Source organism: Tachypleus tridentatus, chromosome 8 (assembly GCF_004210375.1).
Source record: "Tachypleus tridentatus isolate NWPU-2018 chromosome 8, ASM421037v1, whole genome shotgun sequence".
Classification (NCBI taxonomy): domain Eukaryota; kingdom Metazoa; phylum Arthropoda; class Merostomata; order Xiphosura; family Limulidae; genus Tachypleus; species Tachypleus tridentatus.
In genome coordinates, this window is record NC_134832.1 from 54,739,901 (window position 1) to 54,762,740 (window position 22,840).

General features: G+C 34.3%; 1 protein-coding gene across 1 annotated transcript in view; it reads right to left on the reverse strand.

Annotated features, from left to right (window-relative positions):
* LOC143222418 (uncharacterized) overlaps positions 1-22,840 on the reverse strand; it is a 102,073-nt gene that overhangs the window by 38,878 nt on the left and 40,355 nt on the right. The window contains exon 2 of the mRNA XM_076448920.1: positions 6,109-6,320. Within this exon, the coding sequence (XP_076305035.1) occupies positions 6,109-6,320 (212 nt within the window). The remainder of the gene's footprint in view (positions 1-6,108; positions 6,321-22,840) is intronic.

Here is a 22,840-nt window from a genome sequence, read left to right on the forward strand (position 1 = left end):
ACTCTATTTTTTCAAGGCGCAGATAGCCCTCGAGTAGCTTCGCGCAAAATAAAAAAAACAAAAAAAACATTTTTTTTTCAAGCTGATACCGTGTTATTGGTTGTCTTACAAGTAATACCCTATTTTACTACATGTGACACAAGTCGTTTTTTAAAGGCATTATTCTGTCGGTATTTTGATTAACTCTGTAGCGACCTGTATGAATTAATTTTCGTGTAAACCACCAGGGAGAGATTTCTGTTGCTTCTTTACGTGGAACAAAGCTTCACGACGGGTTATATGTGCTCTGTCAACCTCGAGTATCGAAACACGGTTTCTAGCGTTGTTGGTCCGTAGACGTATCATTGCGCTCTTAGGGAGTCACCAACTTAAAATTCTATAATATTTACAGGTTTGCTAAATATTATTAAAAAACACACTTAAACTTACAGAAAGGGCAAATATTAATTAGATCTTCATTTATTCAGTTTAGAAAAACAAGCGACGCGGAAGTTTGCACGTGTTTTTTTTTTGTGTTGCTGTAAAACAGAAAAATAAGATAAAAGCACATTGCAAAATCTGTTGCAATAAACTAGTATCATGGAATTAGAAACCGGTGAATTAGTAACATGTGTAAGGAAATAAGGTACATTGTATCTGCATTGTTCTTCATGGTAAGTTTAACCTTGTCACTATACTGTATGCCAATACTCACCAGATTGTGAACTAAGGTTTATTTACTAAGGTTGCTTCTCCAATTTATATTGTTAATTAATATCTCTGAATACACCTGTGTCTGTTATTTCTAAGCTACCGACTGTAACTGTCTTAAGTGGCTTATAGTTATTAACTACACCTATGATAACATTATTCCTTTGATTTGAATTAGCGGTTTTTGGGCTTTATTAATAACTATTTTTACAACATAAAATTTTGTGTCAGAAGTAAAAAAAACACCAAAAAACATTACGAGTTATTCTGAAAAGCACGAAATATTATGCTCAGCTCTTGTGGAAAATATGACCATTAAAATATATGTATAGCAAGTTTTAATAATTTTCGTATCTATATACAGAGGTTAATGTAAGGTCTTTGTCTTGCTTAGATATTACTGTTACTATGGGATCACCTGTACGTGTTATCCCTGAAACGTAATTTCCTGTGTGATAAGTTTTATCAAATAAACCTTAATTTACACTTTTGAGTAAAAAATACCGATTATCACACGAACCAAACCTCGTTGATATGTGTATACATTTTATTACAACTATACACACACTCGTATATGTCAGTATATACATACGTATAAACACAAACTTAGTACGGCGGTAAGTCTACGGATTTACAACGCTACAATCAGGGGTTCGATTCCCCTCGGTGGGCTCAGCAGATGGCCCGATATGGCTTTACAATAAGAAAACACACACATACCCATGTGTGTTTTGTTTAGGTTCAGTATAATTCAATACAGTCATTTTGAAACGTTTCATTTATGAAGATACATGACTTTCCTGATTTACTTGTTTTTTGGTGGCCAATGCGACAAAAAAGATAGTTTAATTTAATTATGTCTCTCACAGTCATAAGGTACTCGAAGAGCATTTATCAAGAGAAAGATAGCGCCACCTACTAAATTATTAAATATATATATTTTTTGCCATTGCGATGGAAAATTACGAAAATTAATAATATTTAATTTAGCCCTTATTTTACCACTCAAAACCGCGTGTAAAATTTTAGACACTTTTGACAAACAAATATAAATATAAATAATCGTTTCCTGAATATCGTAGAAACAAATAAAATTGAAAGCAAATAAGTTTTTTTTTTAAATCACACCAAACATGCTTGCTCTTTCAGCCGTGGGGGCGTTATAATGTAACGATCAAACCCACTATTCGTTGGTAAAAGAGTAGATGACTAGCTGCCTTCCCTCTAGCCTTAGGTGGGCTCAGCAGATAGCCCCATGTGGCTTTGCTATAAGAAAACACACACCCTCTAGTCTTACATTGCTACATTAGGGACGGCTAGCGCAGATAGCCCTCGTGTAGCTTTGCACGAAATTCAAGCCAAACGAAACCAATCTTTTTTTCGTCCAAATTATTAAATCGAATTAGAAAACAATGAAACTTAAAATCAATTAGGATTACTTCTTGTTCTTCCACTTCATTGATATATTTAAATTGTTTTATATTTTTGACGGATGGTCATTGATGTACTAAATGGCTAGGAGAGACCTAACTTTAATAATAGTAGTTTTATTACAATCAGTATTCTCTTGAACTAATGAACAAAAATAATTTCATTACAAAATACTTTTCACGCAGCTGTTTCTCAAAAATACGGATGTCTTCAATTCAATCAAGTCTAAAAAATATTTCTTCAGAACTATCTTCAACGAACCAGTCTCTACCAGTTCGTCTGAAACATGATGAAATGACTGCTTCAGTCGAAACGTTCTAACGTTTACGAAATTCTGACTATTAATAATACTTAATAATCTAGAAACCGAAACGAATAAAATGACAGCACAGCAACGTTGGCAGCCATCTTGAACTTCTAAAATATGTCCGTTTGTGAGAACACCCAGTTGAATAAAGTTCACAAATTAAAGTACTAACCACATTAAAATTATAATATAGATTAAGCGGAAAGATATACTATCAAAGATTACTTCAAAAGATTGTTCAAATAGTCACATAGAAGGAATATTTGAAGGAATGAGACTAGGTCTGAAACTGAATATTTTAGAGATGGTAAAGGATGAGCGAATGAATTTCGAGTTGATATCAGTACAGTCCACTTAACGGGTAACTATATTCTTGGCTGGTCTCACACCCTTTAGAAGCTGACTTTTCATCGATGAATATATCTAATGTTCTTGTTTAAATACTAATGCCGAATGTTAATTTTTTAAAAGTTGAACGGTTTGTTATGTTCAAAATCTATAAACGTTTCAAGTCAAATATCTGTAGTTTGCTGATTAATAAGCGTTAATCATGGCTACAGCTTCCAATGTTTATAACATAATAACTGTAGTAAACCAACAATATATAATGTCTCTCAGCATGTCGGTTTATAATAGTGAAGGCGAGGTTCTAGAAATTTCAGTTGGCAACAATACAAAACATATATTGTTGATTTTTACATCCGAGAATCTTCTAAATTTAAAGAATAGACGGGAGTTTCACAACACATATTTAAAACTATAAGCTACATGCATTTCTAAGTATATATTTAACTAAAACAAACAGTTTCTGTTTAAACTTGTTTGAACTGTAAACGTTAAATTTAGTTTATCACACAAAAAAGGGTTTCGAAACCAGTGTTAGATAGAATACAGACAACTCATTGAGTAACTTCATGTTTATGATAGTGAAGGCGAAACCAGTGGTAGATAGAATACAGACAACTCATTGAGTAACTTCATGTTTATGATAGTAAAGGTGAAACCAGTGGTAGATAGAGTACAGACAACTCATTGAGTAACTTCATGTTTATGATAGTGAAGACAAACCAGTGGTAGATAGAGTACAGAAAACTCATTGAGTAACTTCATGTTTATGATAGTGAAGACAAACCAGTGGTAGATAGAGTACAGACTACTCATTGAGTAACTTCATGTTTAACAACAAACTTTATTTTTGTGAATACAGCCATCAGGTGTTATTTTCAGCTGCCTGAGTAACAGAGAAAGTCAATTATTCATTTATTAATAACTGTTTTGCATCGTAAAGCAAACTTATTCAAGGCATTTATTTCTATTTGACTGATTTCAGTCTCAAAATACTGCAGGAGCGACCTTTCGTTAGGGTGAAAATAATTGCAAAAATATATCGCAAAATGGGATAAGAAATGACAAAACAAAATATCCGTTGAATTTAAGGAACGATCACACATTTCAACTTCCACACAGCTTATTAAATTAACGTTTGTTTGTTTTTTGAATTTCGCGCAAAGCTACACGAGGGCGATCTGCACTAGCCATTCCTAATTTAGCAGTGTAAGACTAGAGGGAAGGCAGCTAAAAGTCATCACCATCCACCGCTAACTCTGGGGCTACTCTTTTATCAACAAACAGTGAGATTGACTGCACGTTAAAACGTCCCCATAGCTGGAAGAGCGAGGATGTTTGGTGACGGGGTTTCGAACCCGTAACCCTCGGATTAAGAGTCGAGTGCCTTAACCACCTGGCCATGCCAGACCACTACGTAATTCAAGTGTTTCAGTTTTATATTTACCGAAATATTAGATCTTTAATAAATGGAACAACAACAACAATCAATAAAACATACACAGCTAAAAGTTGCACGATAAAGATATATACAGATTGCCAAACCTATCCCGTCTAAGACACCTTACAAGGCTTACAGAGATCTAGTGTTAATTCTCTGTCATTAACATTGTAAGTAACTTCGTTATTTGGTTGACCTATTCCCACATGCACCATACGTATTTTAACGTTATTTGGTTGACCTATCCCCACGTGCACCACACGTATTTTAACGTTATTTGGTTGACCTATCCCCACGTGCACCACACGTATTTTAACGTTATTTGGTTGACCTATCCCCACGTGCACCATACGTATTTTAACGTTATTTGGCCTCAAGCTCAACACTGACCCTCACTGTAAAATGATATCCAATACCTGAAGTGCTGGTCAGTTAATCTCAAGAGACCATGGAAAAATTGACTCTAAAAACTTTGGCAAGTTAAAAATAGAAATAATTAGGTTAACCACTAATTCAGTGAAACGATCAATGATTAGGTTAACCACTTACTCAGTGAAACGATCAATGATTAGGTTAACCACTAATTCAGTGAAACGATCAATGATTAGGTTAACCACTTACTCAGTGAAACGATCAATGATTAGGTTAACCACTAATTCAATGAAACGATCAATGATTAGGTTAACCACTTACTCAGTGAAACGATCAATGATTAGGTTAACCACTAATTCAGCGAAACGATCAATGATTACATTAACCATTAATTCAGTGAAACGATCAATGATTAGGTTAACCACTAATTCAGTGAAACGATCAATTATTAGGTTAACCACTAATTCAGTGAAACGATCAATAATTAAGTTAACCACTAATTCAATGAAACGATCAATGATTAAGTTAACCACTAATTCAGTGAAACGATGAATGATTAAGTTAACCACTAATTCAGTGAAACGATCAATTATTAGGTTAACCACTAATTCAGTAAAACGATCAAAGATTAGGTTAACCACTAATTCAGTGAAACGATCAATGATTAGGTAAACCACTAATTCAGTGAAACGATCAATGATTAGGTTAACCACTAATTTAGTGAAACGATCAATTATTAGGTTAACCACTAATTCAGTGAAACGATCAATAATTAAGTTAACCACTAATTCAATGAAACGATCAATGATTAAGTTAACCACTAATTCAGTGAAACGATGAATGATTAAGTTAACCACTAATTCAGTGAAACGATCAATGATTAGGTAAACCACTAATTCAGTGAAACGATCAATGATTAGGTTAACCACTAATTTAGTGAAACGATCAATTATTAGGTTAACCACTAATTCAGTGAAACGATCAATAATTAAGTTAACCACTAATTCAATGAAACGATCAATGATTAAGTTAACCACTAATTCAGTGAAACGATGAATGATTAAGTTAACCACTAATTCAGTGAAACGATCAAAGATTAGGTTAACCACTAATTCAGTGAAACGATCAATGATTAGGTTAACCACTAATTCAGTGAAACGATCAATGATTAAGTTAACCACTAATTCAATGAAACGTTCAATGATTAAGTTAACCACTAATTTAGTGAAACGATCAAGAGAAGTTAACATTAATGCATGATCAGACTAACAATGAACTCAGTTATCGACATCTGAAATATTTGCTGTTCGTCTAAGAGATAATAATTTGATCTCATTTAAAAACTTTACAAATAAATAGGTTTGATGGATAGTTTGGAGTTTTAACCACATCCTTAGGGTCAACAAATCTTTTTTACAATTTCGTTTATTACTTGCTTAATTATTTCTTGCAAAAAATAAAAGAAAATAACAATCTATAATTTCTTCTCAAGGAAAGATATAGTTTGCTTGAATAACTTTACCGTTCTGTCTCCTAACTGATGGATCCTACAGTGAAGGTATGCGGCCTTTCCCAGTGGCGCTGTGACGTTGCGGCTGGTACTGTTGTCGAAGTAAGGACGATGATAAGGGTCATCCCAGTTGGAGTTTGGTCTGGATGGAGGCTCCACCTTCGACATTTGGAAACTTCTCTCAGTTCGCAGTGTTGGATCAGACACCGTGTTGACACGTTGGACTACAAATAACAAAATGTGTGAAAGGTTTAAGAAAGTCCTTGTTGCCTCCCAGTTTCGATTAGTTTCTTTAACTGATTTCAAAATTTCTTTCACTGTGTCAAAAATAATTACTGACATAAAATAATTCATGTTTCTTTATTTCTAAAAGCTAAGCACTTACACGTATATTAGCATTTCTAATCTCGTAGATGACTTCTGCTTTATTTCTCAGTTTCTCTTCTTGTTAAATGTTGCACGATATGCATATTTTTAAAACTTTATTTGGAGCTTGTGTACATTTTAAAACTTGTAGAAAATAAAGAATTTTTAACATTGTTTGCCAGTGTTTTTACGTCTTAAAACTTGTAGAAAATAAATTATTTTAAACATTATTTGGTGTTTCAACGAGAAGCCTTGTATCACCAGGTGGGTTAAGGCGTTCGACTCGTAATATGAGGGTCGAGGGTTCGAATCCCCGTCACCCCAAAATGCTCGCTCTTTCAGCCGTGGCGGCGTTATAATCTGATGGTCAATCCCACTAATCGTTAATAAGAGAGTAGCCCAAGAGTTGGCGGTGAGTGGTGAAGACTAGCTGCCTTCCCTCTAGTCTTATACTGCTAAATTAGGGACTTCTAGCACAGATAGCCCACGTGTAGCTTTTCGCAAAATTCAAAAACAAACAAACAAGTTTCCACGATTTAAAAATTATAAAAGATAAAGGATTTTTAACTTTATTTGCCAATGTTTTTACGTGTTAAAACTTGTAGAACATAAAGGATTTTTAACTTATTTCTCGTTGATTGTATGTGTCAAAGGTTGCGCAAATTGACCTCTATTTACTTACTAGTCCGTTATAACTCTGTTACTGTACATAAAGACAGATACGAGTTCTGGGAATTTTCAGACTTAAGAGCTCCTTCTTTCATTCACTGGCATTTTCCACAAAAAATCTAAATGCTACACGTTTGTAACTCAACTTTATGTTTCAGGTTATTTCAATTGCGCAGGTTTTATATTCTTTTCTATTTGCTTGAAGTGTTGCACAAAGTCACACAACGGGCGCTATTTGTAATCTGCCCACCACGGGTATCGAAACCCAGTTTCTTGCGTTGTAGCTCCGCAGACATACGGTTGTGCCACCAGTGGGCGTATGTTTTGTAATATTTTATATCCTCATTACAAGATTTTTGGTTAATACGTTTCTTCTCGGTATTTGTAATTGTAGAAAAATTCATAAACCGAAAATTATAAACTCAAACCCTATTTCTTCAGTAATACCCCCACAGCATTTTCAATGGAGGGTTTAGTTTATTTCAACAGAAGTTAATAGGAAAACAACGACTGTGAAGACATGCTTTATGTCTGCAGAATCTCCAGGTTTATGCTCCAGGCTAATGTATTTTGACTTAAATTATTAGAGTACAGTTATAAGCTGTATAATAGGTTGGAAAAAAAACATATGTGAAACTTGTATCGAAGACTTCATAGACTTACGTGTAGGAAATAACCCTCGTTCAATACCTTTATCAGCTTTAGGCAATATATATATGTGTAAGAACTTTTCGCTTTCCAATATTCTGAAACTAAAGCAATAATAACATTAGATGGCGTTCTTTTCTTTATGGCAGCCCACTCAACTAGATCGTTGTTATTAATTAATTAATCGAAAATTTATTAGTAACAAAATTACAGAAAGCTGCATGTTTAAGGTATAAATTTGTCATACAGTTCTTGGAAAATACTGACACTTGATATGTGTTCTGCTGTCGTATTAGTGAAACGTCTATAATTCATGAGCAATAAGTCAGCGGCGGTTGCTATAGCGCTGCGATATGGTATTTGAAATGAGCAGAGGAAATTATCTTTCTACAAGCAGAGAATCAGAAAAAAAACATTTACGGTAAAGTGGGTATATTTATTACAACAGTACTTCTTTTAAATACAGGATTTCTATAATAATACAAAATAACTATTATTGCAGACAGCGAAATCTATAAGTCCATTTTTTCTTACGATGTGTGTGTTTTATATCATAGCCACATCGGGAATTTTTTTTTGCCATCGAGTGGAATCAAATACCTGATTTTAGTGTTGCATTTTTGAAGGCTTACCGCTGTCCCACTGTTTGTCTTAGGCCTAACATTAGTTAAGCCTTTATGAAATACGGCCAACATTTAGTTAAGTCTTTATGAAGTGGGTCCTATATCTGCGCTAGCCGTCCCTAATTTAGCAGTGTAAGACGAGAGGAAAGGCAGCTAGTCATCACCACTCACCGCCAACTCTTGGGCTACTCTTTTACCAACGAATAGTGGGATTGGTCGTCACATTATAACGCGCCCACGGCTGAAAGGGCGAGCATGTTTGGTGTGACGGGGATTGGAACTCGCGACCCTTGAATTACGAGTCGAGTCATTTATCCACCTGGTCATGCCGGGCCAGTTGTTGTTTAGAATTAAGCATAAAGCAACACAACTTGCTATGTGTGCTCTGTCCACCACTGGTATGGAAACCTGGTATTGTAAGTCCGCAGACATACCGTTGTGCCACTAGGGGAAAAAAAGATAAATTACTTCTGTGACTTGAGTACTTTTGTCGCTTTAGTTTAGCTCGGGCTAAACTTTACTGTATTTAATATTATTGATGAATAAATGTGTTATGTTATTCTACGATCTAGCGTTACGTTTTCAAAATGAAAAGCTTTTGATATAATGTTGTAGAAGATGTCTGTTCTGGTATATTTACACATGCCTTCCGTTGAAATGAAGTGTGCGCATTTTCAATACTGAGTATTGTTACAATAGACGTTTGCTATAACATCAAACTTTTTTTAAAACCACATTGAAAATACTTCAATCACTTAGTAAGTTCATTAATTTGTTTTTTAAATCATAATTCAGGATGATTTTGAAATCGTGTATCATAGGAGTAATTTCGGGTGAGGGGCGTGTACGATGGTAATTTACTTCATGTCGTCGGGACAATGACTTTTTCGTGATGTGTAGTGATTACCACGCCTTTCCACTTAAATTTTATTACATCACAGCAAAGACGAAGAAAAAAAGATGTAACAGCCACCCGATTCTTCAGATCTAGTTCAGTGGATTCAAGTTTTTCTATATGAAGAATTTCGGATGAATTTCACGCAAAGCTGCACGAGGACTATCTGCGCTAGCCGTCCCTAATTTAGCAGTGTAAGACTAGAGGGAAAGCAGTTAGTCATCACTACCCACCGCCAACTCTGACATGGCCAGATGGTTAAGACACTCGACTCGTAATCCGAGGGTTGTGGGTTCGAATCCCCGTCACACCAAACATGCTCGCCCGTTTAGCCGTGGGGGCGTTATAATGTGACGGTTAATCCTACTAGTAGTTGGTAAAATAGAAGCCCAAGAGTTGGCGGTGGATAGTGATGACTAACTGCCTTCCCTCTAGTTTTGCACTGCTAAATTATGGTCGGCTAGCGCAGATAGCCCTCGTATAGCTTTGCGTGAAATTCAAAAACAAAAACAAAACAAAGTACAGTGCATATCATCGGGCACACTTAAGGTTAAATGTTGTTCTATGTTGTCATGACAATATTGTGTAAAAGCCGTTGACCATCCACTCGTAGTATGCACAGTTGATTTGAGGAGCAAATGAAAACTGTCCAGTAACAAGAGTTAACTTCTCGTATCTCAGTGAAGCACTTTCTAATGGATCGTATATTTCACGGAGATACTTGACAGTAGAAGCACTCCTAGTACCTTGTTATTCTCGGAAATATCCACGGTAGGGGAAATGATAAAGCTTCTAACACAAACGATCTCATACTTTCAACCAAACTGGAGTTACAGCTATAGACACGACGGTACCAGTGAAGCGAAAATCGATTCGGCCAATGTTAATTATTTTATTTATCTTTGGCTAATGCTGGAAGCCAAGCTTATATCATGTGTTGTCAGTGTGGACAGTAAATTTGGCAAGTTGCCATACTTAGTGCCTGTGAGTGTCTGCCTCCTATATTCTCGAGCATATTTTGTTTTCTGGAACTTACGGACGCTGCTGTACATATACACACACATGTATGAAGAAGGTAAATAGAGTTATTCCATTTATAAACATCCGCTCTATATATTAGACAAATATTCACTGATTTAATCCTGATTTCACCAGTTGGTTATCCAAAAAAGTTAGCCAGCTATACAGTCAGTGCAAGATACGCACTTTTGTTGTTAACATAACAGAGCAGGGAAATGGAAACAACTTGTTTCTTACCGATAAGTCAAATTTTCATATTTCTTACCAACAGGACAAAACTATCTGTTTCTTGGGTATAGTGCACAATTAAATGTTCCTTGCCAATAGGATAAAACTATAACGTTTTTACAGACAGTATAGAACTATGTGTTTCTTACAATAAGAACAAGATTCTTACCAATAGGACAAAACAATATGTTGCTTAACCACGTGTCTTATCGACAGGGTAGAACTATATATGTTTTACAGATAAGACAGAATTGCGTGTTTCTCTAGGATAGTACAAAACAAAGTGTTTGTCTTTAGAGCAAAACCACACTGGACTATTTGCTGTGCCCACCACGGGAAATAAAATCCCTGATTTTGACATTGTGAGACTCACCGTTGTTTCCTGGGGGACAAAACGCTTTGTTTCTTACCAATATAGGCGCGGCATGGCCAAGCGTATTAAGGCGTTCGACTCGTAATCCGAGGTTCGCGGACTCGAATCCCGTTCGCACCAAATATGCTCGCTCTTTCAGCCGCGGGGGTGTTATAACGTGTCGGTCAATCCCACTATTCGTTGGTAAAAGAGTAGTCCAAGAGTTGTCGGTGGGTGGTGATGACTAGCTGCCTTCCCTCTAGTCCTACACTGCTAAATTAGGGACGGCTAGCGCAGATAGCCGTCAAGAAGCTTTGCGCGAAATTCAAGAACAAAGAAACAAATCTTACCAATATATGATAGACCAGAGTGTTTATTAACTGAAGCTATATGCTACTCGCAGACAGGCACAAAATATATATTTCTTACCAACAGGGTAGAACCATGTGTATCTTACCAATCGACAAAATAATACTCCGTGTTTCTTACCGATTGGATAGAATCACGTGTTTATCACTGATAGGACAGAACTATGTAGTTCTTACTGATAGGATAAAATTGTACTTCTTACTCATAAGATACAATTATGTGCTTCTATACCATAGAAGAGAACTCTGTGTTTCTTACCCATAGGATAAAACCAAGTGCTTCTTACCTAGAGGATAGAATTAAGCGTTTCTTATCGATAAGAAAAACAATGTTTCCTGCAGTTGATTAGATTGTTTGTTTCTGAATTTCACGCAAAGCTACACGAGGGCTATCTGCGCTAGCCGACCCTAATTTAGCAGTGTAAGACTAGAGGGAAGGCAGTTAGTCATCACTATCCACCGCCAACTCTTGGGCTACTCTTTTACCAACAAATAGTGGGATTGACCGTTACATTATAACCCCCCCACGGCTGAAAGGGCGAGCATGTTTGGTGTGACAGGGATTCGAACCCGCGAATCTTGGATTAGTCGAGTGCCTTAACCATCTGGCCATGCCGGGCCAGATGATTGGAAAAAAAGTTGTTTGAAAATTTGATTTATACGCTTTTCGTATCCTTGGTTTATTTGTTTTTTACAATATTTTGATAAGAATTGGTCATACATTGAGAAAGTTAGGAAATCGGTTTTTGTTGCTTTTAAACGATATATCCTCATGATGATGATGAATTTAAACACTCAGTTTCTTCTTCTCATCTGTAATTTTATTTTCTCCATGAGTACATACGTACTTCCCTGATATTAGGTAGTTATATGTAGCTACATAAGTAACAATGTGGAAGGTGTTGGGTACCAGTTAACTGTCACGTGTTTTAGCTCATATTATTATGCGTACATCGGTGAAAACCAAGTAGTGCACTAAGTCTCTTGCATAGAATGAAAAGAAAACAGCATCATATCACAGCTTATTGGGATTAACTCGAAATTGATAAGGCTTAATGTCTATTTAAAGTGCATTACGGCTACTTTAAATGCATCACATTCCACTGCACTACTAGTAATGCAACGTGAGATTTGAAGAGACTACTTCGATAAATCGATAAGTTTATATTAGCCGGATCAAAGAAGTTTCTAAGTGCAACGTTACGAATTGAAGAATTGTGACCGAAACGTTAGAATCGTAGATAATTGGTTTTGGTGAGAGGTAAACACTGTTGCCAAAGTTGGACTTTGAAAAAAATCTGAGTCCTTGTGGGCTCAGAAAGTTGTGTTGAGGCATTGCTCGCTGTGGGCTTATAACATTTGTGCTGAAGCATACCTCGTTGTGGGATTTTAACATTTGTATTGAGGCATACCTCATTGCGGGCTTATAACATTGTTATTGAGGCATACCTCGTTGTGGGCTTGTAACATTTGTGTTGAAGCATACCTCGTTGTGGGATTTTAACATTTGTGTTGAGGCATACCTCATTGCGGGCTTATAACATTTGTATTGAAGCATACCTCATTGGGGGCTTATACAATTTGTGTTGAGGCATACCTCGTTGTGGGATTATAACAATTGTATTGGAGCATACCTCATTGCGGGCTTATAACATTTGTGTTGAGGCATACCTCATTGCGGGCTTATAACATTTGTATTGAGGCATACCTCATTGGGGGTTTATAACATTTGTGTTAAAGCATACCTCATTGTGGACTTATAACATTTGTGTTGAGGCATACCTCATTGTGGGCTTATAACATTTGTGTTGAGGCATACCTCATTGTGGGCTTATACAATTTGTGTTGAGGCATAGTTCACAATGGGTTTAGAAAGATTGTGTTAAAACATAATTGCTGTACAGAATGATCCAGTCTTTCTTTTCTATCAGCTTTTGCATATATTTTAAAGATATTATGAATTAAAACTTTTAGATGTTCATACGTTCATAAGTTTAACAGCGACCATCTGTTTCATAAGTTATCGTCGGCCTGTTTATATGAGTGTGTATAAAAAGGTAAAACATAAACATGGTATATCTAGTAGATTACCAAAAGCTGTCTTTCAACGAAACGGCAGGCTGCACGAAGCTCACAGACTTGGCTGTTCTGTAAATACGTTTCAGTAGCTTTGATGTTCTATTTTCATCATTTCTGACGCTAATTAACTACATAAACATCATTTTATGTATAGAGTACTAATAGAGGTGTAATCGAAACAAAATGAGAGGTCAAGAAGTACATGTTGTCAACCCAGGTAAGGCTAACTTTTATATTATACGTTTTTTGGTTTGGTTTATATTGAATTTCGCAGAAAGATACACGAGGACTATCTGTGCTAGCCGTCCCTAATTTAGCAGTGTAAGACTAAATGGAAGACAGCTAGTCACCACCACCAACCGCCAACTCTTGGGCTGCTCTTTTACCAACGAATAGTAGAATTGACCGTCGCATTATAATGCCCCCAAGGATAAAGGGGCGAGTGTGTTTGGTGTGACGGGGATTCGAACCCGCGACCCTCGGATTACAAGTCGAATGCCTTAGCTACCGATCCATGTTGGGCTGGGCCTATACGTTTTTTGTTAAAGCTAAAATGAATATCCCGGGGAATATTGGCGAAATAAGGATAACCCATTTCTGTGAGTCATGTGGTTTCTGTTTCTCCTCCCGTGGCATTTCAAGAGAAAGGTAATTCCTCATAATGGTTAACAGCTCAAACGCGACAGTGAAGTTTATAAAAAGTATATATATATATATATATATATCTTCTAAATATTTTGTGATAATCAAATAATGTCGAAAAGCAAACGTATCTCTTATCTACAGACATTAATTCTGTATGCACAGATATATGTCAGTAATAATAAAATAATGTGAAATTTATGTCAGCCTGAAACACGTCAGGATAATTCTGTTAATGGCTACGTTTACAACTAGACATTTACTCGGCTTAAAGCTGCGCACGAGTCCGCACCCACAACATAAACTAAAATAGGAGTTTTGTTATCTTCATTTTACGGGTTTAGGCCCATTAACTCTTTACGTTTAAAACAGGGTAATCCAATTACAATAAAATATAATTATACGCCTAAAATTATACCACGTACAGCAGTAGTACACAGGAAAGTTTCCCGCTATTCCGGGATTCCGGACAAGTTCATAGATTAGAATTGACTTTCACTAGTTTCTAGATTGGATGGAGGGGAGGGGGGGAGGATTTTTGTAAGACTTCTCGGAATAGTTTGGTTCGAGTCATCAGACATGCTGAGTCGAGTTCAAAAAAATGACACGATCATAAAGGAAAGTACCCCAAACTTCGAGTTTTCCTTGAACGTTAAAAAACATCACTAGGCCTGACATGGCCAAGCGTGTTAAGGCGTTCGACTCGTAATCCGAGGGTCGCGGGTTCGAATCCCGGTTGCACCAAACATGCTCGCCCTTTCAGCCGTGGGGGCGTTATAATGTTACGGTCAATCCCATTATTCGTTGGTAAAAGAGTAGCCCAAGAGTTGGCGGTCGGTGGTGATGATTAGCTGCCTTCCCTTTAGTCTTACACTGCTAAATCAGGGACGGCTAGCGCAGATAGCCTTCGAGTAGCTTTGCGCTAAATTCTAAAACAAACAAACAAAACACCATTTGGATGATATACAAAGACGAGATCTGTTAGAGAGAAATCCTGTGACACAAAAACATTAAATTAGTTTCGCCATCTTTGATTAAAGGAGGAAAATATGGAAAACAAAAATCTTGTACATTGTAACGCTTTCCGTAGCTTTTCATCAGAATGACACATTTCCAACAAAACAAACGTGCGTAACCAAACAGACTGAACGTTTGTGAAAATGTACAACTGAACTTACTGGAGTTTTTAATCTGAAGAGAAAAGAATAAATGGGTTAAAACTAATTTAAGACCACCTTCAGAAAATTAATTACAGGTCTCCCAAGTCTTTATCTGTGCTATATTTTCGACTCTACAAACTTTATTAACGTTCTCAGATTCATCTTATATTTTCTGTATCATAGAATACTGCGTTTAGTGGTTTGATGCAATAGTAGGTCACTTTGCTACACACGGTGTCTGTAAATTTACAAATTTGTTAACGTACGTTTACGAGAAAGGAGCCTCGAACCTCTGTTACAGTGACTAAGAGGAGTCTATTAGATCGAGGAAGAAGATACAATGTAATACACTGGGAAACTCATGATAACACAGTACAGACTAAAACATGCTGGGGAACCCATGACAACATGGTACAAATTAAAACATGCTAAGGAACTCATGACAACACAGTATCGACTAAAACATGCTGGGGAACTCATAACAACATAGTACAGATACAAACGAGTTTCAAAACATTCAAAAATAAGTGTTGGGACAATTTTTGGACACCTATTCTATCAAACAGTAAGACAGCAAATGGTCCAAGATATTATTTAAGCACGAGGGACTGAGTACATTTGTGAGCCAGTTGTGAAACATCTCTGTAAAACAAGATATTCATTCTAGTAACCAATTATTACAAGGGACTTAGTACATTTGTGAACCAGTTGTGAAACATCTCTGTAAAACAAGATATTCATTCTAACTTTGGGTAAAGTTACCCCAAAAAAAGAAAAAAAACGACAATTTCCCACAGCCGTGGGTAGTTTTGATATGGTAGCCTCGTCTTCCCATCATCCTCCACAAGCTCTTTGGTTACTCTCGTCTGACCGTAAGTCACATGATGCAATTTTGGGACATCGGGATACGACTAACCAGATATTGTATTTACAGTTTGGGCGTGTTAAACACGAGACCACGCCCATTCCAGTATGTTCGTTTAAAACAGTTTAAATTAATTTCATAAGCAAGCAGTATTATAATATTAAACTGGGCATACGATCCACACAAAAAAAACTCAATCGAATAATGTTTTTCTGAGGGTTAAAGTCACGTACTTGAACTTATAATTGCCATAGAAACTTTAGTTCAGTGACAAGACAATGTTCTTAGGTATTACATTACCCTAACAACAGTTAAAATAAAGAAGGAACCATTTATTATGACAGCTTAACTATATCATTTTATTCCAAGGACATTGTCATATTCTTGTATATTAAATCCATCTTTAAATAATTAATATTCATTTTTAAATATGTAGGATTCTTTTGGTTTTACAGACATGACAAAATAAAGATTTGTTTAACTTTTGATTTAGATATATAAGAAACATACAATAAAACAATACATTGGGAGTGTTGACGGAACTGATGAGATGATCCAATAGATACAAATACATTATACGTCAAAGTATTTGTTTTCCAGTCGGCTTCTAAAACAAACACCTTCTATCTCGTGGTTTTTGGCCTAAACGACTTCTTTTCTTATCGTAACTGAAAAGGAAATTGACCAAGGCCGGTATTTCCAACGTATCAAATAAAACAGAGTAATGAGTGTACAAGCCACACTTTCCGCTTGTGACCAGAGGAAAATTTGATGACAGACAGATAACAGACGACCGTGCATACTAGACAATAGCTCGGGCTTTGGTCTCAGAAAGCTGAATGTGTTCCTCTTTTTATTTTTCTTTATTCTCAGCCAAGAACGTCTTGTTCAGATTTTACTCAGCTCAGACTGTTAAGGGTCCTTTTCACGTCGCTTCTCAGGGAGATATGACGGGATACCAGTCAAGAATCAGTTCCTTACTGAATGCTGTTTTCAACACATACAAAGCATCTTTGATTTTTGTCTCTTTTTTTTTGTACAACTGAGCTCTTAGAACCAATTTTTTTCTTCTTTCAGTGAAACAAATTTAAGATTTTTCTTGGTAGTAATCTTGTTTGAGTTCGTTTAACAATAGCCCGAACATGGAGCTAACACAACGAACATATTATGTCTAGGTCTCTGTAGATTTTAGAATACGTATTTCCGAACATGTTATAAGTTATTTAATGATCGTTTACCTGTCTTTGTGAGTACGCAGCTCTTTTATGATTTGGACAGCAACACCAACGAAAGAGGGATTATGATGTTTTAACATTCAGTCATAGTTTAGTCATAATTCTGAAGAATTGTATATAACTTACTTCGACTCATCAGTATAATATGAAAGAGTAAGGGTTATTTTCTTTTTTTAAAAACAAACAGATCTATAAAATAGCTCTCTCTATAAAACAAGTTTCTCAACTTTGTAATGAAATAAAAAACCGTGTTTTGAAAATATTTGAAACCACTTCTTAAAAATTTGTTAATATCGACTGTGGCTCAGTAAGGCTTATAAGGCCAAGAACGGGGTTTCGATACCTACGGCATGCAAAGCACAAACAACTCATTGTGGAACTATGAACATAATAGCAGACAAGCGAACAATTAAAACCATAGCGAAGAGATTTAACGAAGGCAAATAACACTATGTGACACAAATTTTGTTCCTGAATAGTATGTGTTATTTCTTAATAACTTATGTTGTAAAAGTACACAAAATGGTCATTATTCCCTTCAAACTTTGCTTTTGTGACCTGGATAATGAAATTTAGAAATTAACCTGCTTTCTATGTAAAAATGGGCAAATTTGTACATTTTCATTTACATAAGGTCTGAATAAAACAACATATGAACCAAGATGTACATGTATTTATACTAAAGTTATACAAAAATGTTTAGAAGTGAGTAGTTTTTCGAGATTTGCGACTGTTATGTAAATCACTTTCATGTATCAGCTCCCAAATATAGTCTCCCATGTGTTTTCATTATACGCTCCCAGGTCACAAAAGCAAAGTTTCAAGAGAAAAATAGGTCTTTTCCATTTACTTTAGACATAAGCAATTGGGAAATGACACTTTCTGTCCAGGAACAAGAAAAAGTAACAATTGTTACGTAGTGTAATCTTTTCTTATTTGACGATTCTAAACGACACGTGATTGCAGAAAAATTATTGTGACAAGTTGGGCGAATGATTGGTTTGGTTCGACTTTCGCGCAAAGCTACTCGAGGACTATCTGCGCCAGCCGTCCGTAATTTAGCAGTGTAAGACTAGAGGGAAGGCAGCTAGTCATAACCACCCACCGCCAATTCTTTAGCTACTCTTTTACCAACGAATAATGGGATTCACCGTAACTTTATAACCCCCACGGCTGAAAGAGCATGTTTGGTGCGAGAGGGATTCAAACCTGCGGCCGTCAGATTACGAGTCGAGTGCCTTAATTTTGAAACGATAACTCATGTCTCTGTTTTTAGAACTCGAGTTTGTAAGAACAGCTCTAATAAAAACTATCACCAAAAAACATCAGTTTCAAATATTTTTTATCTCTTAACAAAAACGGTGCTCGAATCGATAACGATTTAAATACGCTTTAAACTTCGAAGTAATTAAATTGAATTTAAGAAACTTTTTGTAGAAAAAATTTGTTCAATGATGAGAAAATAATTAGAAAAACTGGTGTAAAAATATTTTGAAATTTGTTTAAAAGAAACCGATGAAAAAATACTTTCTGGAAAAAGTAGATATAATTGTTATTATATAATTCCTAATTATTAACAGATACTTATATCTCCAAATTCTTTTTTTTTCAACATGATGCTTTTGATTTACTTAGTCCAATGCTATACAATGGGTTGTTTGTACTTTGTACACCACGAAGAATCGAACCCCAAATTGCAGAGATGCAAGTTCCTAATTCTCCTGCTGACACATTTGAGGACAACTTTTAATATTTTATTTTGGTTTTTGTCAATAAGGCGAAGCAAACTACACGGGATTGCGTATTTATACGTTAGTTTACATCAAACTATAAACTACACCGGATTGCGTATTTATACGTTAGTTTACATCAAACTATAAAACTACACCGGATTGCGTATTTATACGTTAGTTTACATCAAACTATAAACTACACCGGATTGCGTATTTATACGTTAGTTTACATCAAACTATGAAACTACACCGGATTGCGTATTTATACGTTAGATTACATCAAACTATAAAACTACACCGGATTGCGTATTTATACGTTAGATTACATCAAACTATAAAACTACACCGGATTGCGTATTTATACGTTAGATTACATCAAACTATAAAAGAACTTGAGAAGATTTAACAAATTAATAAAACTAAGAAGTAAAATAATTCTCGGAACTCATCCTGAAAACTATATTAATGTCAATGATCGGTAAACTTCACGGCACTACAAGGAGTAAGTTCTTTGTACAAACACAGTTAAATAGAGCGAGTTCGTCTTGAAAACACTTGAGGTCGAACTAAATTATTTCAGAAAGAACAGTAATTAATGAGATAAATTTTAAATAAATAATATACTGAGTGAGCAGTTACTGAGTGGATATGAACATACTTTAGAAAGAGTGATTTTGTTCTCGAAAACCTGTATTGAATGGAGTTGTTACTGAGTGGATATGTTTTATATATAGTTGTTATTTGGTGGATATATTATATATATATGCTATTTGAAGGGTATATTTTGTATATAGTCGTTATTAGGTGGGTATATTTTTTATAAACTCGTTATTGAGCGGGAATATTTTATATATAGTTGTTAGTTTGTGAATATATTTTGTATATGCTCGATATTAAATGGGTATATTTTATATTCAGTTGTTATTTGGTGAATATGTTTTATACATAATAGTTATTTGGTGGGTATATTTTGTATATAATGGTCATTGAGTGGGTCTATTTTATATACTTGCTATTGAGCGGGTATATTTTGTATTCAGCAGTTACTTTGTGGATATATTTTATCTAAAGTTCTTACTTGGTGGATGTATTTTGTACATAGTCGTTACTGTGTTGGTATATTTTATATACAGTGTTTATTTAGTGGGTATATTTTATATATAGCTATTATTTAGTGGGTATATTTTATACATAGTTATTATTTAGTAGGTATATTTTATACATAGTTATTATTTAGTGGGTATATTTTATATATAGTTATTATTTAGTGGGTATATTTTATATATAGTTATTATTTAGTGGGTATATTTTATATATAGTTATTATTTAATGGGTATATTTTATATATAGTTATTATTTAGTGGGTATATTTTATATATAGTTATTATTTAGTGGGTATATTTTATATATAGCTATTATTTAGTGGGTATATTTTATATATAGTTATTATTTAGTGGGTATATTTTATATATAGTTATTATTTAGTGGGTATATTTTATATATAGTTATTATTTAGTGGGTATATTCTCTATATAGTTATTATTTAGTATATTTATAGACAAAGTAGAATATTTTCTTGTGTTTTTTTTGTTTTTCTCTAAGGCGACTGGAAAGTTCTTCAACTTTTCTTAAATGTTCTTACTTAAATAATTTAAAGGTAAGTTTGTGAGAAGACGAAAATATTATAAAAGATTATTCACTTTGTTACGTATTTTCATTTCGGATGTTTCTGTATTTAAATGAGTACATTAGATGTTTTACAAAAATATTTGAAGATTTCTTTAGACGAAACGACGCAAAATGTTTTCGATAACTTAAAATGTTTCAATTTGTTGAAGGTCAAAATAGAGATCAGAAGTTCCAGTATAATGAAAAGTCTAAAACACATTATTGTTTATTTTTTAAACAAATCAGAATAAAAAACGAGAAAATAAATCCAACCAACAGATAGAGAGATTAAAATATTGTTGATATCTTTGTATACCTTTAAACTGCAAGCTTAATTTATTAAAGCTAAATAAATCTAAAGTTGAGCACTAGAAATACTATTAAAACTAAATAAATCTAAAGTTGAGCACTAGAAATACTATTAAGACTAAATAAATCTAAAGTTGAGCACTAGAAATACTATTAAATCTAAATAAATCTAAAGTTGAGCACTAGAAATACTATTAAATCTAAATAAATCTAAAGTTGAGCACTAGAAATACTATTAAGACTAAATAAATCTAAAGTTGAGCACTAGAAATACTATTAAAACTAAATAAATCTAAAGTTGAGCACTAGAAATGCTATTAAAACTAAATAAATCTAAAGTTGAGCACTAGAAATACTATTAAAACTAAATAAATCTAAAGTTGAGCACTAGAAATACTATTAAATCTAAATAAATCTAAAGTTGAGCACTAGAAATACTATTAAATCTAAATAAATCTAAAGTTGAGCACTAGAAATACTATTAAATCTAAATAAATCTAAAGTTGAGCACTAGAAATACTATTAAATCTAAATAAATCTAAAGTTGAGCACTAGAAATACTATTAAAACTAAATAAATCTAAAGTTGAGCACTAGAAATACTATTAAATCTAAATAAATCTAAAGTTGAGCACTAGAAATACTATTAAATCTAAATAAATCTAAAGTTGAGCACTAGAAATACTATTAAATCTAAATAAATCTAAAGTTGAGCACTAGAAATACTATTAAATCTAAATAAATCTAAAGTTGAGCACTAGAAATACTATTAAAACTAAATAAATCTAAAGTTGAGCACTAGAAATACTATTAAATCTAAATAAATCTAAAGTTGAGCACTAGAAATACTATTAAATCTAAATAAATCTAAAGTTGAGCACTAGAAATACTATTAAAACTAAATAAATCTAAAGTTGAGCACTAGAAATACTATTAAAACTAAATAAATCTAAAGTTGAGCACTAGAAATACTATTAAATCTAAAAAAGATCTAAAGTTGAGCACTAGTTTTGCAAATTTCCCCTTGTTTTCAGTTATCTTTAATTAAATCATGTTTAACTTATTTCCGTTTGAAGCTTTAGAGTTGGACAACAGTTAAAGACAAGCTTATCTGTTAGCATGAATCATTGAACTTATTAATCGTCAAGTACCAGGAGCATTCAGTCATGGTGGCAACCCGAGCGAACCTGAAATCTAACTATTCTCGCTTTCGAGCACTGTTTTAAGATGTCCAACCATCCTGAGAACTTACAGGAAAGCATTTTCCAAAAGGAAGTTTCTCACAGAGTGTGGCTGAACACTCGCTGTTTCTAACGAAAGATTTCCCATTCGTTTTTAACCACTGCTTCCAGAAGTGAACTGTACAGTTGTTAAGCTAGCAAGTTGTTTTTTGTTTTTTCATTTCGTAAAGAAAAAATAATGTTGTAAGGAGAAATTATCTTAACTACTACTGTTTTGGGATCATTACTTAATATCCAGACAAAGAGAAAAAACAAACTGTACTTTAGATCCGGTTGTATAGGTGTATATATAGTTCTATTAAAAGCTATCATCAGGTGAGCTTCCTTTTAAATTGAAAAGTCCAAACTCTTCTCTATATTATTTTCCACAATATTTACAGATTCCTATGAAATTATTTCTGATATTGTAAAAAATATAGCTTTCATGAATTAATATTACACTCGAGAAATAAATGGTCATATAAGTACTAACTGAACGTGTAGAGCTCTCTCGCGTGTTCTTAATCCAATACGTGTGACATCAGACGATCATGTTTTAGGTTTTCTTTTTTCCAAGAAAACTTAATTGCGTGTTTGTGAAACTATCACAAACAAATTAGGTAGCGTAATTGTCTTGAGCTTAGGTCCCTAAAAGAAAAGTTTAC